Source organism: Phytophthora ramorum, assembly GCF_020800215.1.
Source record: "Phytophthora ramorum isolate Pr-102 chromosome Unknown Phyram_PR-102_s0002, whole genome shotgun sequence".
In the NCBI taxonomy this organism is placed as follows: domain Eukaryota; phylum Oomycota; class Peronosporomycetes; order Peronosporales; family Peronosporaceae; genus Phytophthora; species Phytophthora ramorum.
The window spans coordinates 946,077-970,840 of NW_027150648.1; the positions used below are offsets into that span (position 1 = coordinate 946,077).

General features: G+C 53.7%; 3 protein-coding genes across 3 annotated transcripts; 1 reads left to right on the plus strand and 2 right to left on the minus strand.

The window, feature by feature from the left end:
• Positions 1–3,756: 3,756 nt before the first annotated feature.
• On the plus strand, positions 3,757–4,254 carry KRP23_1760 (RxLR effector protein Avr1; the record flags this gene model as incomplete). Its single annotated transcript, XM_067896044.1, has 1 exon — positions 3,757–4,254. One exon carries the CDS (start codon positions 3,757–3,759, stop codon positions 4,252–4,254), a length of 498 nt encoding a protein of 165 aa, XP_067749093.1.
• Positions 4,255–13,311: 9,057 nt separating this feature from the next.
• KRP23_1761 (uncharacterized protein) lies at positions 13,312–14,472 on the minus strand (the record flags this gene model as incomplete). Its single annotated transcript, XM_067886416.1, has 1 exon — positions 13,312–14,472. One exon carries the CDS (start codon positions 14,470–14,472, stop codon positions 13,312–13,314), a length of 1,161 nt encoding a protein of 386 aa, XP_067749094.1.
• Positions 14,473–23,345: 8,873 nt separating this feature from the next.
• Positions 23,346–24,107, minus strand: KRP23_1762 (RxLR effector protein Avr1; the record flags this gene model as incomplete). The annotated part of the gene is made up of 1 exon (XM_067896045.1): positions 23,346–24,107. One exon carries the CDS (start codon positions 24,105–24,107, stop codon positions 23,346–23,348), a length of 762 nt encoding a protein of 253 aa, XP_067749095.1.
• Between the last annotated feature and the right edge of the window lie 657 nt (positions 24,108–24,764).

Sequence of the window (24,764 nt, forward strand, 5' to 3'; positions counted from 1 at the left end):
TGTTGGTCACCGGAACCAGACCCGAGGTCCGGTTCATTTTCGTATTCGTTGGAGAGGATTTCCTCCCCAACACGATACGTGGGAATCACGGAAACCACACAACACCCCACACACACAAAATTCATCACGGCGCACACAAAAGCCAACACCGATGACCAACAATTCGCTGGACGATCCAGCGAGTTGCCCCGCGTGCGTCTCGCAACGGGGTGGGGGGAAGACGCCCCGGGTTTGGTCAACCAAACCTTGAGTCTCGCTTGGAGGCTGTTGAGCGTCTCCAAGCGTCGCAGTTCGCTGCTCTGCGTCAGGAGCTGAGCTTGTTGAAGGCTCAGCTCGCGGAAGTTGCGCAGACGACCCGTACGAAGGCCGCCACCTCCACCGAAGGGCGTAAAACTTGGGCGAGCGCTGTAATCGCCTACAGCACTCGGATAAGTGCTGCGAGTATCCGCAGCACTAGAAGACGCATGCACCTGAAAACTAGCGCGCAGGGTCTTGAGGTCGTCAGGTACACACATGGACGTGTACCCGTTGATGTCCCGTTCAGTAATGCGTACTGCTCCGGGGTAGCAGTACTCACAAGCAGTGTCATAAGGCACTGCGCAAGGAAGTCCAATACCGACTGCACCATGGTGCAGTCGTTCAAGTTTACCACGCTTCGAGAACTTCTCGTAGCGCTCCCGCGCCTGGCTAATCCGATCGCGATAGCCAGCGGGGTTTTTGTTGAAGTTTTCAACAAAGGCACTCCAACTCTGACAAAGTGCCTGCCACTCGGGCACTTCGCTTCTGCGAGAAGTCTTCTTGCTCGCAAACCATCGGAGCTCATGGAAGAGCCCGATGTAGTAGTCGCGCCTTTGGTCCGTCATCGGATCAAAGTGCAATCGCTTCGCGACGTCATCGTCAACGATGGCGTTGCACGAATACAGCGCGTATAGATTCGGTGGCGCGGTCGCACCGAATCGGCTGCCGATCTCAAGTTGAGACGGCATCCACGGCTCGCGCACTGGCTCAGTGCGCGAGGCCACAACAACAGCGGATGGAGCGGAGTCATCTCCATCCCGCGGAGTCGTTAAGGCTCCAGCGGCAGCGAGCGGTGTTCCACTGCCGCTGCGCGAACGCTTCGAGCCCGAAGCGTTCGAGTCGTCCTCGCGTGGACGACGTAGACCCACATTGGGGTCAGTGTGGCCCGGAGACAAGGTGTCCTTGTCTCCTTCGAGTTCTCCCTCCTCGACTTCGCTTCCGTAGTCGAGGGGAACTCCCTCTCCACCCGGAGAGTAGATACCCACTCCGGTTTCGACAGCAATGATCTTGCCTGTCTTGTTTCGGATGGCATGAGAAACATGCCATCTCGAGTGGTATCCAGCGACAGAGAGGCGACTCTCTGTTGCCGAAGCGGCCGGCGTCTTAGACGAAGACGTCGTTGGCGTGCTCATTGGGAATGAGCACGTGTTCTCCCGAAGAAAATACGGATTGACGTGTCGAGACCGGCACGTCAAATCCTAACGGGGGGATGGTGTAGCGGGGCTACACATTCGGTTCACCTCCTACCTTAGTGCAACATGCACTAAGGAATACATTCGGGTGACCACCCCACAGGGTGGTCCACATTCATAGCAAAAGGCATATGACTGGTAGAAAGTAACACCTTTCTACCAATGAGAGTCATTCAATAGATAGGGGCTCTGCCAGCCATCCAATGGCAGAACCTCTCATTAGAAATATCAGTTTTAGGAGGAAACCCCATTTACAATCAATACAGTTCTCATTCAGCACCAAAGCTATCGTTCAGTTCCTTTATCTAGGTTTAAGTATACTTGCGGATACAAGTATACTGAACTTAAGTAAATCACTCCTACGCTTCCTCATACACGTGTGCACACGTGTATGCTTAAGTAGTGGGTCTAAGCAGACCCATTACACCGCTGGCGCTGAAATCGCGCTGCTGGGAGCGCCGGGCGCCGGTACGTCCTCCAACCCGGACACTCGGTCCGGGGAGCTGCATACGCTGCTCTGAGGTGTTTCTGGGACGATCTCGCCGCACGCGTCCTCTAGCGCCTCACGGACAGCTTCATAAGCGGCTGTGACTGGTCCTTCCAGCGCCGTTTTGAGCGCGCCGGCACGGTTTGGAGCCACGAAGGTCCCAGGTACCAGCTGGAACGTCCGCGTCTTGCGCCAAAGACCGGGAACGGGCTTGCTGGACCGCGCCTTGACCAGCTTGACCATCATATCGGTCGGCATGGCCTAGGCGGTGTCCACCGAAATTGGGAAGTTACCGCTGCCGCCGCCGTCAACACTGGTGACGACGGCGCGGCGAAACCCTCTGCTGTCCCACCACACGAAAGCGCGCGAGAAGTACTCTATCACGTCGCCTGCGTGGAGCGCCTGCGGAGGCAGCTCCGCAGCGCTGAGGCTCGGTATCGTCGATGGCTGAGTGCTGGACGCGCGGATGCGCTGCAAGCTTCCTCGTCAGGGAGATTGTGGCGTGCACCACAGCACGTTCTTCTGGTGTGGTCCACATTAAATGGAGCCCGGTGCGCATCGGTGTCATCAGGATTGGCGACTGGGCGCAGCCGGGGAGCGGGGCTTCCGAGACTGACCCGTCCCTGCGTATTGTGGGAAATGGGTTATGGTGCTGGTCAGATGTTAACGTCTGAAAATTATATTTCCTCTGCGCTGGGCTGGCCGGCAGAAAGGGCCGGTCTGTTGTCCCGCCCATATCTTTTTGTGTTGGATTCTTGTTGTGTTGCTCAGATCGGTTCGTGTGAAAATACGGTAATCTCACCAGTAATACATGTAACGATATTTTCTATACTTAATAATACACATCCTTCACTGTACAGATGTCCCCGGCAAATTTGCAAAGGTCGGACCAATAAAGACTGCGAGGCTGCAAGATTCGCTCAGGTGTCATATAGATGCATAAGTACACTGAGTTACAGACAACGACGGATAAATCCGACACCACTGACTGACATCCCCCATACTAAATTCATTGTAAAAGGGCTGCTTCTCTGTCGGGATCGGCTTAATGTCATCATGGATTCTGCATAAACCACGCGCAGCATCGCATAAAATACCCGTAAAGTTGTAGAAAATACGCAAAAGCAAATGGTTTAGCATGTATAATAATAGAATACTAGTATGATTGGCTAGATCGATTCCCACTGTAAAAAGTACAACTCGTTCTGTCGGATTTTAGTGTCTGTCGGATTTATCCATCGTTGTCTGTAGTACATGTACTTCCCCAGATGACCAGTTTCAAATCCCATGCACATCTGTACTCCCTGTGCGAGGTAAATTGCTGCTTGCAGTTGCAAATTTGCCGGGGACATCTGTAGTTATGGACGCCACTTCAAACGCATCGAAGTCGATTCAATGTTGACATGGTACACCCGGACCGAAATGATGATGCAGGGCACCTGCTCTTGTTAAAAAAACAGGGCGGCTGCTGACAGTCATTATCTACTCCATACATGGATTAGTATTGAAGATAAGTCTGGATGGATCCCATCTTGAGTTTTCTCCTTCTTCAGTGATGATCTATTTGTTGCGTGTAACGGTACATGTAGGCTACATGATGTAGCCAGATCTTTGAGTCCATAAACCTGGCTACAGCAAAGCATAAGATGCTGTATCTAATGCAGGATTTACAGACTCTGGCGGAATGGATAAACGACCACTGGTGGTCAATGAATGGCCAGCCTCTGACAGTTCCCAATTCACTCCGAACGCCACGCATTGCTTGTGTTCCTGCATCCCATGGGAGTTTCCCAAGTTCTATTGGTCACCGTCGTTGCCCTCTTCGCCTGTAGCGATCTCGCTGGAGCCGTGGAAACCGACCCGATCAAGCGCTCAGCGGTGACTTTGACTGACACTCTCACTCATGACCACTCAATCGTCGCGGGAGGAAGATCGCTGCGTGTGGAACAAACAACAAACGTCGAAGACGGCGACTCCGAGGAGAGGGTGAATTTGTGGACAAAAATTTCCAAGCCTGTGAAACTCAAATTGTGGCGCTGGAGAGGCAAATCAGACGACTTTGTCAAAAGCGAGCTCGGAATGAAGGCCTTGTCAGGAGCAGCGCTTAAAGCGCATCCGAACTACCGTACCTACCTGAACTTCAAACTCGGCAAGTGGTACCGAAACGAGAAGCTTACCACGCTTGGTGCCTGGGAGCGCTTGTGTAACGGGCTAACAGAACCCGTTACCGACGTACACTGTAGTTGCGAGGAAGTAGGTAAAATGAACTCTAATTGATTGATGTGGACATGCAGTGTCGAGACTCGAGACCGTCCCAACCAACGGTTGTACGCTCGACTCTGATTGGCCACCGCGCACACGCGGTGGCACCCGTATGACAGAGGCCTGTCACACCATTCCCCATTCAGGCTAAGAAACACGCAGAGAAGGCGAAGCTTGGATCTTCGTCAGTCGAGAATTGGAGCTGCGATGGACACTGGAGACCTCACGTACGAAGAGACACTGGAGCGGTGGGCGCTGCACGATTGCAGCGCCGTGCAAGGTGATCGGAGTGCGGACGAGATGATCGCGTTGTTCAACCGATGGAGATCGACTCGCAGTAAGCCCGTCGCGGCGAGAGGCACCGTGACCTATCGGTCCATGGACCGATCGTGGACGTCCTTCGTGGAGCGCTGGAACATTGAGGGTGAGGAGATCTTCACGCAGAGACTCGAGCAGCGCGAGGCCACGCACTCGCGCTTGTCCGTCAGTGCTCTGGCCCTCGAAATCTGTGAGACGTCGTACGACGCCGACCGCAAATCCTGCTTCGTGCACTTCAAGACAGGATGTCCACGATGTCGCGGGTTCGATCTCCCGCGACCGAGTGCAGAAGAGTGGCAGCGCCAGGTTGAGGAGTATCCGCTCACCGAGTCCGAGCGTCGACTGATAGGAAGATTCGAAGCTTCGCTTCATGCGTCTAGGCGCGGCGTGGCGCCGCGCCGCGCCGTCCGGAGGACTTGCCCCCTCTCCAAGGCTTGCCTCGTACGCCGCCACGCAGTCCGGAATGTCGGCAAGAAGGATCGCACGGGGCTCCCAGCTATCCGGCATGGGGCCAAGCCAGCGAACAAGATACTGGCGGTGACTGGGGACGGGGTCGTCGCGGTGACGACCACCGCGACTCCGACGGCCGGAACGAGGGGCAGCACGGGCATCATCGTGCTGGAGAATGGCCTCGACCACGTGGCGAATATTACCAGCACCATCGACGAGAGGAGCGGGGCCGTCCCGCTCAAACGGAGAATCGCGGACAGGACGCTGCGATCGCGCAGCGTCTGGATCGGAAGGCGCGTCGTCTGGACGTGCTGGAGAATGAGAACCAGGAGCTGCGTCGCCGAGTGCCGCGGCGCCAATCGCCGCAGCGGGGCCAAGACCGGAACGCTGGGGAGTGGCAGCGTCGTCGCTGGGGATAAGCGCGGGATGGTATCGCCGCAGCCGACCGACGTAGAAAGTAGGATGAAGCCGGAGCGCTGTAGGTAGCTGTAGCGTGTAGGCATCTCCTAACACTTTCAACACTTGAAATGGTCCAATATACCTTGGCGCGAGCTTGTTCGCGCCCAAATTGGTAACCAAAATGGGTTGAATGCCGGACGTCGATAGCAAGACGCGGTCGCCGACGGCGAACTTCTCCATGTTCTTGCGGCCGCGTCGATCAGCGTTTTCCTTCTGACGATCGACTGCCACTGCAATCGCGTCACGAACATAGCGCGCCACACTCTGGCGTCGCTGCAAGAACTTGCTGACAGCCGCTGTGTCGCGCGGTTGTGGGGACGGAATGGGGTCAAAGTTTGCTGGAGGCGGCGCGGGCGGGGTCGCCGCGCCGGACGTGTCTTCATATGCAATTGCACGAGGACGCTGACGTGGGTTGATCAGCGTCCGACGTGTCCAAGATGCGATGTCGGATGGTGCCGCCCTCGTGGCGGCACGCGTACGCATGCCTCGAGTTGAGGCTCGGGCACCGTGCCGAGTCGTGACACCGTTCATCAAGGCGGAGGTAGCGCCGTCAGCGGCCTCAGTGCCGCTGGGCACTTGGTCGGCATTGGAAAGGTGCGCCGAGTCGTTCTCGTCGTCAGCGCCGCCTTGGGGAATCGAGCGCTCCATGCCGAGGAGCGCTGGAACGCGGGGATGGCGACCGTAGTTGACGTAAAATGGCGTGAGACCGGTCGACGTGTGAACGGCGTTGTTGAGAGCGAACTCAACCATAGGCAGGAACGAGCTCCACGACTCGAACGACGTGGCGAAGCTTCTCAGCACGTCCTCGACGACCCTGTTTGCGCGTTCGGTCTGGCCGTCCGTCTCTGGGTGTGACGCGGTGGACATCTTCAACCGCGTCCCCACTAGCTTGAAGAGCTCGGTCCAGAATGCGGCGGTGAAGCGGGGATCGCGATCGGAGATGATCGAGGTCGGCAGTCCATGGTGCCTGTAGACGATGTCGAGAAAGATCGCCGCGGACTGCGCCGCGGTGATGGTGACAGCGACCGGAGCAAGATGAAGCATCTTGCTGAAACGATCTACGAAGACGAGAATCCCAGTGCGGCCTTGAGCATCTCGAGGCAGCCCGAAGACAAAGTCCATACTCACGGAAGACCACGGATCCGCCGCAACTGGGAGGGGTCGAAGCGGGGCCTGCTTCGACTGCGACGGCTTGACTCGTTGGCACGCTTCGCAGGAGCGTACCTACTTCCGCACCCACTTGTACATGTGCGGCCAATAGAAGTCTCGCGAGAGCGACGCGAAAGTCTTCTCGCGTCCGAGGTGGCCGCCGCTGGGAGCGTCATGGAACTCGTGAATCAGCCGAGCCCGAAGGTCATCGTCCAGCGGGACGACGATGCGCGGCGGATCGGCGCGATCGACGCTGTATGTCAGCAGGCCTCCTTCCAGTTGGTATCGATCAATGCGGGCACGGCTCCGTGCGGACAATCGGCGCCGCGCCGTGTCGGACGGGTCTCCCAAGTACTTGATCATCTCGGAGCACGCCGCGTCCGCCTCGTACGCGGCCGATATCAGGTCTCGGAGTGGAGTAGTCGCTGCGACTTCCACTGCAGCGACCTCTTCAGCAACACACACAGCGCACTCGTCGTCATCCTCGTCGCCAACTGCGTGTCGACCCGACTGCACGTAGTCTGGCCGACGCGAGAGCGCGTCGGCGAGGATGTTGGCCTTGCCCGGCTTGTAGTGGACGACGAAGTTGTACTCGGAGAATAGCGAGAGCCAGCGCGCCATGCGCTGGGACAAGTGAGGGCTCTTCGTCGCTGTTCTCAACGACGCGTGGTCGGTGTAGATCGCGAAGGTCTGCTCGCCGAGGAGATATACGCGGAACTTGATGAGGGCGTACCGCATGGCCAGCAGCTCCTTATCATGGACCGGATAATTCCGCTCTGCCGGCTTCAGCTGGCGCGACTGGTAACTGATGACCCGCTCGCGCCCTTCGTCATCGAACTGCATCAAGGCGCAGCCGATCGCGAAGTCGCTCGCGTCGCACACGACATGGAAGGGCTTCGAGTGGTCTGGAAGCATGAGTACGGGCGCGGTGGACAAGCTCGTCTTCACCGCGTCAAAAGCCGACTGGTGCTCAGGACGCCACGACCACGCGGCATCTGCCTTCAGAAGCTGCGACAACGGACGGATCATTGCCGCGAAGTTCTTCGAGTATACGTCGCGAGACCAAGCCACTGCCGGAGCTGCTTCTGATCCTGAGGAGCGGGCCAAGCGCAGATGGCTTCGATCTTCTCCGGGTCAGCACGGACACCTTCCGTGCTGACGTAGCTCCCGAGCACTGGGATCTCGGGAGCGCAGAAGATGCACTTCTTCAAGTTGGCATACAGCTTGTTCTCCCTCATCACTTCGAACACCTGCCTCAGGTGTTGAAGGTGCATCTCGACGTCCGTCATGCCGCCCGCGGCACGGCTGTGAATGAAGATGTCGTCGAAGTAGCTGGGCGCAAAGTCGCGGAACGGCCGGAGCAGATTTGACACCATGCGATTGAAGGTGGCAGGGGCGTTCTTGAGCCCCTGCGGCATCACGAGCCATTCCCAGAGCATTCCACTGGGCGTGCTGACGGCAGTCAACGGCACGTCGGCTTCGCGCATCAAGATCTGGTAGAAGCCATCCATCAGGTCGATGGCGCTGAACTTGGTGCTGCCGGACATGGTGTCGAGCACCATGTCTTTCCTCGGAATCGGCGTCTGCGCCGGGATGGTGGCGTCGTTGAGCTTGTTGAAGGCGTGGACGATCCGCCATCCGCCGGTGGCTTTCTTCACGCAGAACGTCGGGCTGGAATGCGGGGACAGACTCTCGCGGACGTGGCCGGCTTGCCGGCGACCTTCGAAGAAAGCGTCGATCGCTTCGACTTGATCTCGGGGAAGCGGCCACTGCCGCGTCACACAGTACTTCGCGCCTGGCACGAGGTCGATCTCGTGCCGAACGCCACGATCGGGTGGAAGGGCGGCTGGAACCTTGTCCGGAAAGATGTCGCTGAACTCGCGTACAAGAGGAGCGACTGGGTTGCCGGCAGCCTCTAGAGCCGGCAACGACTGGGCAGCGTATCGTGCTGCGCGGGCGTTCTTTGGCTCAGCACCTTTCGGACGTGTGCGAGCGTCGGACGTTGAGTCCGATGCGTGGGTCTCGACGGCTGCGATGGATGCGGCGTCTTCGGCGACGATCATGCACACTTGTTCGATCTCGCCCTTCTTCAAGTCGCGAAGGAAATGTTTCCACGAGAGGCCAGGCAGTCGAGTGATCTCGGCAGCGTCGCATGGAGGACGTGCGACCTCGACGTTGCACGCACGCGGAGGTTCGTCCGCGTCATTCCCCACCAGGACTGAGATCATCTCGGTCTCAGCTTCGACTGGATCCCGCGACGGCGCACGAGGTCGTCGCGGTTTACGACGACCGCGACGACGAACCGGGCGTGGAGAGTCTTCCACAGCTGACAGTGAGAACCCATGCTCGATCACGTCAGCAGACTCGGGGTGCCGGAACTCGACATCGGCACCAAGACGCGGAGCCAGCTGTTCGGCCGCGTCAACTTCTTCGGGGAGCTCTCGCTCGACCACCCGCGGGAATCCATGCTCGACCGCAAGTGGGAGGCCACGCTCAACCACATCATCACTCGGACGTGGGAACCCATGCTCGACCACGTCATCTTCTTCTTCGGGGGAGAGCCACTGCTCATCCGGACGTGGGAAACCATGCTCGACCACGTCATCATCGTCTTCATCCGAGAACCACTGCTCATCGGGACGTGGGAACCCATGCTCGACCACATCGGACGCGTCCTGAGACTCCTGCTCAGGACCGGCGCAGGTTGCGTTTTCGCATACTGCACATGAAGGGCCATCGCTCGCTTCGGGTGCAGCATGGGCCATGGATTCGGGGTCCATGACTGTAACATGCGGCCATTGGTTTGGCGTTCCGCACAGGAACGCTTCGACGGCATTCACGTCGATATCGCGGGGGCGGACTGTACCAGCGAGCCAATCGATGGCAGGCTGGTGGCGAGCGAGCCACGGGATTCCGAAGACGCAGTCGAAGGAGCCACTCAGCTCGATCACCAAGAACTCCTCCGAGCCGCGGAACCCGTCAAACTCGTACGCGAAGGTGGCAGATCGCCGTGGCGTACGCCGCGGCTTCCCGTCAGCATACTTTACGATCATCTCACCGCCGCTCTCGCGGATGCTCATGTCCGCCGGCAATGCCGACAAACTCGCGGCGCGAACGAAGTTGTTCGTCGCGCCGGAATCCAGCAGGGCGCGTATTGGGCGCTGTGCACCTTCAACGTGGAGACTGAGTACGATCAGTCTCGAGTCGCTGCCAGATGTGGTGGCTGATAGGCGTGCGTGAAGCACGGGAGGGCTAGGAGGAGGTTCTGCCACCAGAGAACCATCGCTCCGTACACACCCAGTAGGGCGCCCCGCACCTACTGGTCGTCGCCGTTTTTTGGAGCGGCGACGTCGTTCGCAGTCGTAGCGTTCGCCGCCATGGGCGACGGAGCACGACACACCGCCGCGCGATGGCCAGGTTTGCCACATCGAAAACACTTCATAGGACGCGACCCCCGAGTGGAGGATTGGCGTGAAGGCGACGTCGGCTCCCGACGTCCGCGATAGGACTGGATAGCATCCACCTCCATGGGTTCGGGCTCTGGGTCAGGGACAAGAGGCCGTGAGACATCGAAAGCTTGCGATGCCGACACACTATAGTCTTCACGCAAAGCGACAGTGAAGGCTTCCTCCAGCGTCGATGGCGTCTTGCGGGTCAAGTAGAAGCGCTGGTAGCCAGCATTCATACCGGAGACAAAGACGTGGACTTGTGTGGCCATGTCGACTGGCTGCGTCGTGATACACGAGGCGAGATGGCGCGCGCGTTGAATGTACTCGAGCATGGTCAGACGTCCCTGCTTTAGCGAAAGGAATGCCGACCGTTGAACGCTTTCATCTTGGGGCGGCTCGAACGCGAGTCGCAGGTCAGCCTGCATAGCTGCCATCGTCGGGAAGCAGGAGGCGTCGGCCACGAGTCGGCCGAGCGCCCACTCCTTCGCCTTCCCGGACAACTTGGAAAGCAGGAAGCGCGTGCGCGCGAGCTCGGTAGACAATTGCCGAGCTTCGATCGCTATGTCCACCTCGCAGAACCAGCGGTTCAGGTGAAGGCGGGTCTTGCCTTCGCCGCTGTATGTGGAGACATCGAGCTTGACGATGTCGGTCTTGTTCTTGGACGGCGTGGGAGTCGTCGCACGCCGACGTAGATCAGCGAGCTCACGCGTTAAGAACTCTTGAGCACACAAGCGTTGTTCGTGTTCCGTTCCAGTCGTCAGGAGCGTCTTGACGACCGTGTCGCCTGACACCGCTGCCAGGCGGTGGAGTGCTTCCCACTCCATCAGCGTCAGGTGCGGGAAGTTCTCGTGCTCCAACGACATACTCGAGATGTCGTTCATCTTGATCTTGGGCGTTGAACGGACGACGAAGTGCTACCAGGTGTAACGGGCTAACAGAACCCGTTACCGACGTATACTGTAGTTGCGAGGAAGTAGGTAAAATGAACTCTAATTGATTGATGTGGACATGCAGTGTCGAGACTCGAGACCGTCCCAACCAACGGTTGTACGCTCGACTCTGATTGGCCACCGCGCACACGCGGTGGCACCCGTATGACAGAGGCCTGTCACAGCTTGAAGCTGAGTGACATTCCTGTTGACAAGCTTCGCAGTACCGACGCCTACATGACCTACGTCCGCTATGTAAATATCTTTGACGATAATGCTATGCGAGCAGTGGAGGCCAGGCGCAAGACGCCCCCTCTAGTGAGTACTAATTTTGATAGCGAGGCGTCCAAGCTGGAGATGTTCGAGAGAGCGTGGATTTGGGGAGTGACTGGAAGATCAAACGATTACGTTGTAACGGCGCTGGGAATGAGGGGGGTATCAGGAGAGGTGCTGATAAATCACGCAAACTCCCGATACTACGTGAAATATGCGAGGACAAAATTGAATCTAATGGGATAGATGAATCATCATCACACTGGTCAAAGTTCAGGTTAACTTAACTGTAAGTTATCCTCGACTTATTGCATTATTTTAGATACTTGGAAGTAAAAGTTTGTGAGTAGCTTTTGGTTTGATGGCCATTTCCGGGTCAAGCGGTTATGTAACATTTCGGCACTGCACCACAACCGCCTTCATTTTAAAACAGCCCTGCCGACTTCCTTCAGTTTACGTTGTCATGAGTGTTGATATGAGCACTCTCAAACATTTAAGCAAAGGGCTGGTGGAATATTTTTATCGAGCGCACCAAGACAGTAAGTGCATCTTCAGCAGGAGGACATCTGGAAATTATGAAAGGGCTGCATGCCGACCACCGGAATTTGGGATTACTGGTACCGAGGTGGCATGGAAATGTGTGGCGCGATCTGGAAGTACGACGTTGAAGTGATCGAGTGGCTGAAGGTAAATGCTCAATCTGACCGAGAATACGCGGCAAAATTGCTGTTGGGGGCTGCTGCACAAGGAGATCAACGTCTTGTTGAGTGGATACAGGATGCATCGGGTTGCAGCTGATGGAGACAAGAGGACGGCCCAGCACAAGTACCATTGGGGAGTGGTACAGTGGATACTCATGCATTGTGAGCTGGAAGATCGGTCTGCTAATTTTGATCGTGCTGTTGCTGCAGTCTTTTTCATGAAACCACTTCAACATTTTCAAATCTCCATTGGACAGCATTCTCAAACGCAGTGGCCTTTGTCGTTCTGTAAACTGTCATGATCAGCTGCAACCCCTGTCCCGGTACGGTCGCCTACCACTTCCTCTTCAACAGCCCATTCCAGGAACCACAGACGCTGCACATTTGCAGCAATGGACGGCGCTGCTGAAAGTGGTTTATTTAGCTGGAGTCGCTTGGTTGAGTGGGAATAGAAATGAGGGATGCACATCTGCAACCATGGATTTGGCCGCTTCTACAGCAGAGGCCAGTTAGAAATCGTGGAATGTTTGCATGCGAATCGAGCTGAAGGATGCAGTACGGTAGCAATGGACACTACTGCAGGCAGGGGTCACCTTGAGGCTGTGAAGTTTTTGTATTCCAAGTGCACAAAATGATGTTCTACTCGCGCCATGGAAGTGCTTGCAGTGAGTGCCGGGTATCTGGACGGATCCACAGACATCGAGCCGAGGGTTGCAGTCCTGTAGTAATAAAAGATGCTGTGTCCCGAGGAAACTTTGACATTGTGCTGCATCTGTCTGTATGCAGAGAGAGGTGTAGAATATCGATCCCCCAGCATGTATTTTGTCGGCTGCTCGAGTAGGAATCATGGAATGGCTACTGCGGTACTGCAAGCATCAACTGGATGACTGCGAGTTTCTGGCTGATAGCTCATTGACTGAGGGAAAAGGAGTTTCGTTTTGTAAGCCATAATAATTCGTTGGTATGCTCGAAATGGGGAGACCAAAGCAAAAGGTACAAAGGCAGCCAATAGTGCTGGCATCAGCATCATAATCAGATATGCATGAAGAGCAAAGGTGTTCTGGTCGTACATCGCTACTCTATCATCTCCATTGGTCATTCATAAACTTGTTGGAGATATCATCTTCCTGCAAGTCATATTTTGTTTCGCTAGCGCGCGACTTGGCCTTTGGAACGTGAGTTTCACACGGGGAGCTAAAGGGTGATCGGTACAATATGATGGAACTTGCAGAGCTGCAGACACGAGGTCGGCATCTCTTGAACAAGACATTTCTTCTGACACAAGACCCCACAAGTTGCTAGAGCAAAACTGACTTTCATTCGTGAAATAATACCAAAGCCTGGCTACGATAGCATGTCAAGGATATCTTCTTCTTCCGAGTCCATCGGTTCATCCACTTGTGGAATTGAACGAGGCGGCTTCACCGGTTCAGGTGTCGGCTTGGGCGGAGGGCTTACCTTCTTCTTCACTGTAGCAGCCCTTTTTGTTCGTGAACTGCCAGCAGACACAACTGGTTCTGACTTCACATCCTGACTGCTGCTACCTCGCTGCACAGCTTCATCCGCTTCCGCTTCGTTCTTGATAATATCATCCATACTCGACAGCAGGTCCTCCGCGGAGCTGATCTGCACCGAGCTCGAGCGTAGAGCTGGCACCTGGCTGTAGGCACTAATAGCGTCTTTCTTCGTGCGCTTCCTTTCGCTCTCGTTATCGTCCTCCCCCTCCGTCACCGTGCTCTCATCGTCACTCTCCTTACTGGACCCGTCACTCATATCTTCATCATCTTCTTCTTTCTCCACCTTCTTGAGCTTCGCGCCTGGTTTTTTCCTCGCTCTCTTCCCCGCCGGGACTTTCCTCTTCGCATCCGATTGCATATCATAGGCCGCCACCTCCTGAGCCCTCTCCATCTCATTCTGCAGTCTCTTAATCTCATCTTTCTTGGCGTTCAGCACGGCACAAAACCCTTCAAACAACGTATCCTCCGTCTTCTGCTTGTGCGTCAACGCCGTGTCCAGCAACGCCTCCTTCTGCTTCAACAGCGTATCCAGCTGCGCGACTTTCCCCTCTGTATCTCTTAGTTTCTCCCCATTTTCTCTCTGCTGCTGCGCCACAAGATGCAGCAACTCCCTCCACTTGTCCTCGTCGTCTGACCTCTGGAAATTAATACGCGAGAACTTCATAGCGAACCCTGCGCGCTCCATGAGCGTCAACGTCCGTGTCTCTCTCGACCACCGGAGCTCGAAGCGAGGTGCCTCATCCTTCGCTAAAGGACTGAGCGCTGTCTCGATTGCATCGACATATTCAACGCCCGAGCAGTCAAGCGCTCGCGGTTTGTGACTGGGAGCGACTTGGGTCTCCAACAGCGTCGAGGCGTCCAGAAGCTGCAGCTGCAGCACCTCGTTCTGCCGCTTGGGCGACGAGACGCGACTGCAGAGGACGAAGAGCGACAGGGACGAAGAAGCACTGGCGTCCGCATCCACCGCAGCAGCTTCTGACAGAGACATATAAGATTGTGAAGTGAGGAGGTTGATGGGTTAAACAAACTGAAATGTGGTGTCGCTGTCAATCACCCCATTGTTGGGTGATTGACTCTTTAGTTCCACAACAGAGGCGCTCGTTTCGGTAATAAGGCATCCACTCGCCCAGAATTGTGGTATCGATCCCAAAGGAGCTAAGGCTCTCATCGAGATATTTCTTCAAAGTTGTGAGATGTTGGATTATTTGTTAGATCAACCAGTTTTCGAAATCTCAAGCTCGAAGTCGGTGACCGTGATATTATGAATGTACCACCTTTCATGCTCCAGAATTTGCTAACGGTAACTTGCTATCTTTGATTGTGTCGTGCTGAAGTTCAATGAAACATCCCCTAAAGGGATGTTTAAGAGAGCAATCACCTTTGCGGATTTATTAAATCGGTACTGGAGCGCGGCAATTTTCAAACTCAAAAAGACTGCTTGCTCTACCGATAGGCTTGTCGAAATAGACCTGACGTAGAATATGAGCAGCGAACCGAAAAATGTTGGACAGTACGGGATCATCCAGCGCGCCAATGCGAAATATAGACTCACAGTCCTCGCGTTTCCGTTTGTTAATGAAACTCTCTGGGGAAGAAGTGCACTCAGAAGTGCGGTCTTAGCTTCTGTCTTTAGCCACAAAGGACTTCTTCGGGATGATCCGAATTCAGGATAGCAGTAAAACCCTCCATGTCCTCGATGGTGGCAGTGACAATGGAAGTGAGTGCCAAAGACTCCAGCGACGAGTTTTCACGGGCTCAAAAGGAATAAGCAAGTCCCTTCCACGTGTCTTCACTGTTTCCACCACCAAGGCTGGAATTTCTATTCGCATACATCGAAATATTCTTGGTTATCTTATTGTTCACGACAGCGGAACACATTGCCTCATAATCATGGGCTCGGAGGCTGGTTGTCAAAGTTCATATCAACGGCTCCGATTTGGAGTGATGGTGAATGTTCACCTGCTGTTTCATCAAAGTATAACTTTCTGGATCCGCGTTCACGTAGGCGTTGAGCACTTGAGACAACCATGCATTGTCGGGCATCAACTCAATGACCATATCGGCTACTGAGGGAGGCACCGCCGCGTCGCCGTGGTCTAAAATTATTGGCTCCATCACATATGTGCATCGCAATGATCCAAGCTCGACGTCTTTGACCTTCGCATTCCGCTGATAAACTCCCCATTCCTCCCTTACCGCATTTTCAGCATTTCAAACATCTTGCAACGCTATAATCCTCCTGAAGCGTCCGAAGTAAATCCAATTACCATTCGCACGGGAATCTTTGTATCCACTCCAGGCTTGTGTGGCTGCAAGTTCTTGTCCAGTGTCGCAATTTTCTTCAAAGTGCTGAGATATTCTTCAGTCGGATTTTCCCTTGGATTCACGCCAAACCAGCGGATGAGGTCCGCTCTGACGTTTTTGGGAAAGCTGAACTTGGTCGCTCCTTTCAGCATGAACAGCTGAAATATAACAGGAACGTCTTCATCAAATACTTCCTCATCTTCCACCTAGAATGCCGTTTTTCATCCAGCAACAGAAGTCTTTTGGCATAGAGCAACTCAACTTGCACTTCGTGTGCAAATAGTAGATATGGCGCTGGAGAAGAGAATGAAGTAAAACTGAAGATAACCAAAACAGGAAGCTAACTACAAACAATACTAATGAACATGGCTACCTGAACTGCTTACATGTACTTTACTCTGCTCCTCAACTCTCTAGTACTGATGCTCCATCATATTGGAACGTCAGTCAAAAAAAACCATGCTTCATCGTCTCTGGCGGTATGGAGGTACACTTCACGTAAAACACGGGCGCTGCAAACGCAAAAATGCTGGATAGCACGTGTTGGTCTAGCTGAAAACGTACTGGTGGCGCTCGCGATGGTCCACTTCTCTGTTTCTTGCGTGCAACTGCAATGGAGTGACAAGATAAAAACACGCTCAGGAACGCGATTTTTCTGTCCGTGGAGGGCGAGCGCCCGATTAGTTGGCTCGAGGTGGTGCATTTGGAACGTGCCAGCTAGATCTGTCGAGTAATTTACCAGCGTGACGCCGTCCAGATACTCCAATGTTGGTTTACTTACAGTATTTAGAGAAAGCGATTCAAAGCATTTTCGGAGTGTGGGCGACGAGAGGAACGTTGGGTACTGTCAAATACATGTGCTCCAACCCGATGCATCCTGTATCCATTCAACAAGACGTTGATCTCCTTGTGCAGCAGCCCCCAACAGCAATTTTGCCGCGTATTCTCGGTCAAGCTGAGCATTTACCTTCAGCCACTCGATCACTTCAACGTCGTACTTCCAGATCGCGCCACAAATTTCCATGCCACCTCGGTACCAGTAATCCCAAATTCCGGTCGGCATGCAGCCCTTTCATAATTTCCAGATGTCCTCCTGCTGAAGATGCACTTACTGTCTTGGTGCGCTCGATAAAAATATTCCACCAGCCCTTTGCTTAAATGTTTGAGAGTGCTCATATCACCTTGTGCAGAAGCCGCATCGTTCAAAATGGGCCGTTGTAGCTTGTGTCACGACTCGGAGGTTCTCGAGCGCGCAGAAACTGCAATGGCCGACACGAGGCGCAGAGTGTGTATAGGTTTCCACTTCAGCGAGAAGACGTCCAGAAACTCGTCGATAGCGCGTGTCATATGGCCCAGATCTCTTATTTCGGGACGTCAAACACTCATGACAACGTGACCTGAAGGAAGTCGGCAGGGCTGTTTTAAAATGAAGGCGGTTGTGGTGCACTATGCCGAAATGTTACATAACCGCTTGACCCGGAAATGGCCATCAAACCAAAAGCTACTCGCAAACTTTTACTTCGAAGTATCTAAAACAATGCTCGGCGTTGCAATAAGTCGAGGATAACTTACAGTTAAGTTAACCTTTTCGCGACGCCCTTGGATAAAGTATACTATACAAGGTCAAGATACTCCGATCTAAAAGGGCACAAAATTCGCCCTTTAAGGTTTTCACGGTACTCGCGTGAGGCTTGAGTGCTGTTCACTATCCTCCCGGATGCGGGATAGAGAAAGCCGGACGGTCTAAAAGGGTACAAAATTCGCCCTTTAAGGTTTTCATGGTAGTTTCCAAAGACGCAGCGGATTGGCTCATTTTTTTTTCTTGCGGCGACTAGACGAATTCGACGATCATTGGTTGAAATGCAACGAAATTTACGCGGTAAGAAATCGCAGCCTTCGTAAAATACCATACCAGTCTCGTCTCCGCGCGATGACGCGGTTGAAGCTGCGTACACGTCACTACGATGACGACGCAAGCTAGTTGCCCTGGATTAGCGAGGCAGGCAGCCTGCCACAGGCTAGCCGCGGTCTGTGCGGGAGCACAATATACAGTCGTATGGACGTCTAGTGCAGTGGGGAAAGGTAGTTTAGCAGAGGAATAGATAGACCAGAGAGTTGAGTTTACAAGGCTGGTTAGCAGAGATGAGCGCTGAACTGCTGTGCGCTTGGCTATTATGAATTGTGAGTTTTACTGATTTGGTCTTCCATATATGCATCTGATTGGTAAATCCTATGCCTGTCTGTTCCCGCTCTATCCATAAGCACCAATGGGAGTAAATATCTCTGTCTCACTATGCCGTTGACCGATTTACTCATCCAAAGAGACCCTGGGGTGAATTTTAGTTTTTGGCGCGAACCTATAAAATGATCACCTTCCCAAACCGATTGGTATCAATTAGAGTAATGAATAAATTATGTCTGGCATCATAACTCTATTAATTTATGCCTTGAGACATAAAACCCATGACGCTCGCAGGCCACACAACCGATTTTTCTCCCTCGCGGGGATGCCGAAGCGCGACCGCGATGAAGCGCGAAAAATCATAGAGAAGCGTCCACGTCGACGGGTGCGCCACCTAGCGAGCGCAGCAAGCGATCTGGGCGGTGTCGTCGCATTCAATGACGTGTGGACATGGCTCAAGAAGTCTGGCTGGTATTCTAAACCGCCTCCCAGACGTAGTCTGGACCTGCGCTATCGCTACGTTCGACCGGGTGGTGATGCAGACGGTCAAGAAGGCGTCGATTACCTTCTTGGCGAGGCCGCTGTTCTTCGGTATGTTGCCGCCCTCACAAGTACGAGTCTTGCTTGTGTGAACGTGCGCGGCGGTGGTGCTAACGACGCATGAGGGGTTGTTATGTCATCAGGGGGCAGAAACGACAACGGCAGCAACGAGCTTGCCGAATCCAGGTCAAGAGTGGACGAAGATCGAGGAGGGCGCGAGCGCGGGCGAGGCAGTGATGGCCGCGATGGCGGCCATGGCGTGGCACCGGGTGCGTATCCGATTGATTCAAGAGTAGTGACTGCAGCTGATGATATTTGTGCGTGGTGGTGCGTAGCAGCAACAGGCAGTAACAAAGACGGCAGCGGTAATCTGCCGGCATCCAGGCCAAGTGTGGATGGAGCTCAAAACAAACGCGGACAGTGGTGGTGGCAGCGACGGCGGACATGGCATTGTTGGTGGCGACGGCGGACGTGGTGTTGTTGCTCGCGCTCGTGGACATGTTGGTGGCGACGACGGACGTGACATGGCAGGCAGTGACGGCGGCCGTGGCAGTGGTGGCCGCGTCGGCGGACGTGGCAGTGATGAAGGACGTGGCGATGGAATGGGTGCGTAGTTGTCTTGTTGCCGTCTGCTGTTTAAGCATTCATCATGTATGTATTAATATGGATATTTGTATACTTGTTGTAGTATCAAGCGCTGTTCCTGGGACGCCACAAGCCACAACTCGGGGGCAAACGCCCTACTCGTTACATCTGACCCAGCCAGCGAGGACACCTCCGATAATGCTGCAGGAGGTATACATGAATAAGTTGGTGGCATTCACTCCGGAGCGCGAGACCTGGATGAAGTCCAAGCTCTACCGCCCTATCGGACCGGCATACATTGTGGGACGTGTTTGCCGACGTCCGATGCGAGGAAAGTTTGCGTCACTGTTTGAGATCCACTGGCTGGATGCTCAGTTCCAGAACGCTGTGGAACATGTGAGTGTCGGATGTGTTCAATCTGGAGCTGAAGGAGCTTACCCGGTTGAAGGACAACCCCGACCGGCAAGGGATAGTAACGGGTGACGCCGACGATGACATTGACGTGGATGATGACGACAATTTGCAAGTGGTGGAAGAATACAGAGAATTTGATCCGGGTGTTTTGCTTCCTGCCAATATGGAAGAAGTCGAAGCGAATCGAAATCTGCGATTTGAGCCCAACGGAGAAGTTGACGCGCCGACTGACCTCTACCAGCTTGCCGACGGCTCAACGAAAACGACCCTTCTACCACAGTATAAACACCTGTTTGAACACTCGGCCACCTCCAGCTTTTTTGCGTACCTGCCTCTGTACTTCTGGCGCCAAGTGCTGTTCGAGACGAACAAGTATGCTATTGTGCACGACATCAAATTTGGAGCACCATTCACACTCGCGGAGCTGATGGCGTTTCTAGGCATCATGTTTTATATGGCCTTGAACGACAAAGGTGACTATGCGAACTACTGGGGCCAACAACCAGAAGACCTGATATTTGGTGGGAACTCCGTCTCGCTGGATAGCGTGATGTCTCTAAGTCGCTTCAAACTTCTGCGGTGCTGCCTGAGTTTCAATGCTGTACCGACCACACTGGATCGTGACGCTGCTGCTCGTATCCGACCTCTACTAAACTTGCTGAAAGTGACTGGTGGTCTCTATGTCAAGGTTGGACGTAATGTGGCTTTGGACGAAGCCAGTATAGCGTGTCGGGCTCGACAAGAAAGGCACATGCTTGTATTCAATCCCATGAAGCCAACGGGTAAATACAATTTTCGGTTCTATGTTGCCTGCTGCTCATCTACCTGGATCGCTCTAAACTACAAGCTACATTGCAGTAGGTGTGATGTTGGCGACCGGCTCGATGGCGTAGTTGTACAGGAAGAAGCACTGTCGCTGCGAGTAGAATTTGACAAGGTGTCTAAGATTCGACAGCACGTGTTGGAGGTCGTGAGGCCATTTTTCGGCACTAACCGCATCATCAACATGGACAATTACTACACTTCGGTCCAACTGCTTCAAGAGCTGAAGCTCAAAGGTCTTTACGGTCGAGGAACCATCAAATCTAACAGCAAGCACTTCCCTCGTCACACGATCCTGGATGATTCTAAATGTACGCGCGGCGACCTCCTCCAGGCCATCTCCCATGATTATAGCATGATCGCTGCGTCGTGGTGCGACGGCGACATCGTCAACATGGTGTCGAATGCCGACCCATCTACGATTACACCTGTTACAAGAATGGTGGGCAATTCGTCACAAGAATTTGCTGCTCCGACATGCATAGGTCAGTACAACCAGAAATGCAAGGGGTGGACAGGTTGGACCAGATCCGAGGCAGATTTTCCATTGCAGATGGTTACTCCTTCAAGAAGTGGCATAAAAACCTTGCCTCAGCAATGATAGATATTGCTCGATCAAATGCGTATTTGACGCGGCGGCTAGCAGGAGTCGGTCCTCCTGCGCGTGATCCACATCGCGAATATGTCATGGATTTGGCGTGTCAGCTCATGAATGGCAAGTGGATTGAAGCTCCCAGCGAGGGTCGTATGGTGTACGGAAGTAGTTCACTAAACGAGGCCGTGGATGTTGAAGGCGTTGCGCCGACACTAGTGTCGATCCCCAGTGCAAACGTTCCCGTCCAGCGATGCACTGCCGTTGCCTCGAAGAAAATTCACAGCAAGAAGAGCCGGAAGCGACGCAGATGTGTTGTGTGCGGCTGGGAGGATCGCTACCCGACAGAGGTAACAACATACTGCCTTACTCACAGTGTGTCCTTGTGTCAAGAAGTAAACGAGAAGCACCCACCGAGCTGGATGTGTCCACAGCAATCTTGGACATGTTGGGATAAATTTCACAGGTTTTATTTGCTCCAAGATCTGTTCACCGTGAAAGGTAACATTCGCAGGGGCTCGTCTCTAGCTCAAGCTAAAAGCACCGCTGCTGAAAGTAATCCTACCAAGCGCAACCTACCTGAACCAAGCCCAAAGCCAGACGTTGTGCGTCAAATTATCTTATAGCTTCTGTCGTCGGTGGGTGAGCTGCTGAAGCTGGCGCGATGCTGGCCAGGTTGTGCTTCTGCTGCTGCTGGATGGGGTGGTTCTGCCACCGCTGCTAGCGGTGACGGTCGGGGTGATGGTGTGAACATGCTGTCGGCCAAGCTATTGGTGTTCGTGCAGACGCGTTCCTCGCAGTGCTCAAGAAGTTTGTAGTATTGGTGGTTTTATCACTATATTTTGTTGAAAATATAGATCGGGGTCAAATTAGACTTCCAGCTGCATTCAACCATCCGTTCGTCGGCTAGCTTCCAGCGGAGACAGAATGGTTCCGAACATCTACCACTGTGTCGCGGACAGAAGCGAGCAGTCGCAACAATAATTCGTGCGTTTGGCATGGCGCTAAGTTCTTGGGCTACAAACAGCTTTGCTGATTCTTCGAAAAGAAAGTAATTCGCGTAGATAATTGTAGCATCACAAGTTGGACTTCGTACAGATAGTGCCACGTCTCGTACGTCTGTAGCCTTCATGACCACCTTCCGCAGAAGTGGGAATGAATCAGCATGTCTTTGAATGTGCTGTTCTCCGAGAGTACACAAATCAGAGCGAACTTCGACCCCAACACATTTGCTGATGCAGGTAGTAAGAGCAACTTGAGCTAGTACATTGCCAATACCAGCGCCCACATCAAGAAAGATGTCATGCGTGTTCAATGGCCCCAGATCCGTGATCATGGCAGCAACCCCGGATGGCAGCAACTCCCCCGCATTGTTTTGCGTTCTACCAGTGTCCTGGCGAATGTCTCCCGCAGTAATATTGCTAAATATCGAGGCCAGGACTCGTATTGCGTCATGCAGCAGGAGCAACGAAAAACATGACGTTGCTGGCAATCGGGGCGGAGCCTGAAGTCCAGCACTACACTGACCGACTGCGTTTCCAACGCATTACCAGGTCTCTTCACCACTGTGCACGCCGACAGCTCCAACGCGCAAATCAACTGCTCCATCGCCGGAGTGATCGACGAATCCGACGCGCCGCCCAACTGCTCCATCACTGCACTGCTCGACGGCTTCATCACCGCAGCCGACCGCTTCGTCACTGCGCCCATCTGTCGCCTCACCATGATGGCTCCACCTTCCGCCTCACTGCTACGCTTCCTGACGACCCCACGTGCCGGGCATCTGCAGACGACAGCAAACACCGCTCTGGCGCTGATTCACCGAAAAAGCAGCGCGGAAAGTCCTTGACGAACTTACCATACGTCCGCTTGAGAGATGCGAGGCGCAGCCGAAGCTTGGCAGCTGTCCGCTTAGACTTGGTCATGCGACGCACCACGTAAGCCCATGTGATCCGAATGCCTTCCTTCTCAAACTCGTAGGCGATCTGAACAAGTTGTTTGTCTTCCCAATCGAGAAAGCTGGTGCGCATGGCTGAGGTAGTGCGTGTGTCTTAATTTAACTATAGCTCCACTGCAACTGAATGGTGCATGTGTATAGCTGTTTGTAAGGACTGGCGCTGAGGGGAGGGTTGAATCGGTAAGATAAAAAAAATGATGGGGGATCCTCAGTTTATGAACGCAAATGGGTGACATCGCACGTATTTTAAAGAGCCAGACCAAGGCATGCGCTTGCACCCTCTGCTGTGATTGGTAGTAACAAAATACGTGAGTACGTCAGACCTCAAAAAGCTAAAAGGGCACAAAATGCGCCCCTGGACACGTCTCATTCGCACCATGTTTTGCAAAAACCCTTAAAGGGCGAAAAAAGTATCCTTTTAGCGCGAAAGGGTTAACCTGAACTTTGACCAGTGTGATGATTCATCTATCCCTTTAGATACGTCATTTCCAATGATGTTTTCATATATATGTAATAATATCCGAAGTTTGCGTGGTGTAGCACCTCCTCTTCTGATACCTCCTTCATTCCCAGCGCCGTTAAAACGTAATCGTCGGATCTTTTAGTCACTCCCCAAATCCACGCTCTCTCGAACATCTCCAGCTTGGACGCCTCACTATCAAAATTAGTACTCACTAGAGGGGGCGTCTTGCGCTTGGCCTTCACTGCTCGCATAGCATTATCGTCAAAGATATTCACATAGCGGACGTAGATCATGTAGTCGTCGGTACTGCGAAGCTTGTCAACAGGAATGTCACTCAGCTTCAAGCGCTCCCAGGCACCAAGCGTGGTAAGCTTCTCGTTTCGGTACCACTTGCCGAGTTTGAAGTTCAGATAGGTACGGTAGTTCGGATGCGCTTTAAGCGCTGCTCCTGACAAGGCCTTCATTCCGAGCTCGCTTTTGACAAAGTCGTCTGATTTGCCTCTCCAGCGCCACAATTTGAGTTTCACAGGCTTGGAAATTTTTGTCCACAAATTCACCCTCTCCTCGGAGTCGCCGTCTTCGACGTTTGTTGTTTGTTCCACACGCAGCGATCTTCCTCCCGCGACGATTGAGTGGCCATGAGTGAGAGTGTCAGTCGAAGTCACCGCTGAGCGCTTGATCGGGTAGGCTTCTACGACTCCAGCAAAATCGCTACAGGCGAAGAGGGCAACGACGGTGACCAATAGAACTTGGGAAACTCCCATGGGATACAGGAACACAAGCAATGCGTGGCGTTCAGAGCGAATTGGGAACTGTCAGAGGCTGGCCATTCATTGACCACCAGTGGTCGTTTATCCATTCCGCCAGAGTCTGTAAATCCTGCATCAGATACAGCATCTTATGCTTCGCTGTAGCCTACATGTATGTACAATAGATCATCATTGAAGAAGGAGAAAACTCAAGATGGGATCCATCCCGAATTATCTACCGTATAACCTGTGTAGTATCTGATAGAATGTTATATCCGACAAGCCATATTAGCCAATCCAATGACTGAAATTTCGACACCACCGGATCGTTGTCATTTCCGACAGCTCCAAAAATGGTGGCCAAGGATCGATAAAAGTTAGGCACCAGACCACTGAAGCTCAGTCATTTCCCAACTCTTCATGGGCCGAGCACGAGCAAGTGAAGATGGAGGCCGCCGCGCTCGGCAGTACAAGCGCTCAACGCCGACGTATGAGTTTCGACTCCATGTCATTCACCATTCTAATTCTCACGGAGTGTCCTCTGCACTCGCCAAGTTCTACCCTGAGGCCAAAGGCTCCTCGCTCGAGACTAAGCGCAAGAGCTTCTACCTGTGGCGGAAACGCCGCGATACCATCGAGAAGGCCGGGAAGAGCAGCTCGTCCAGCGTACTG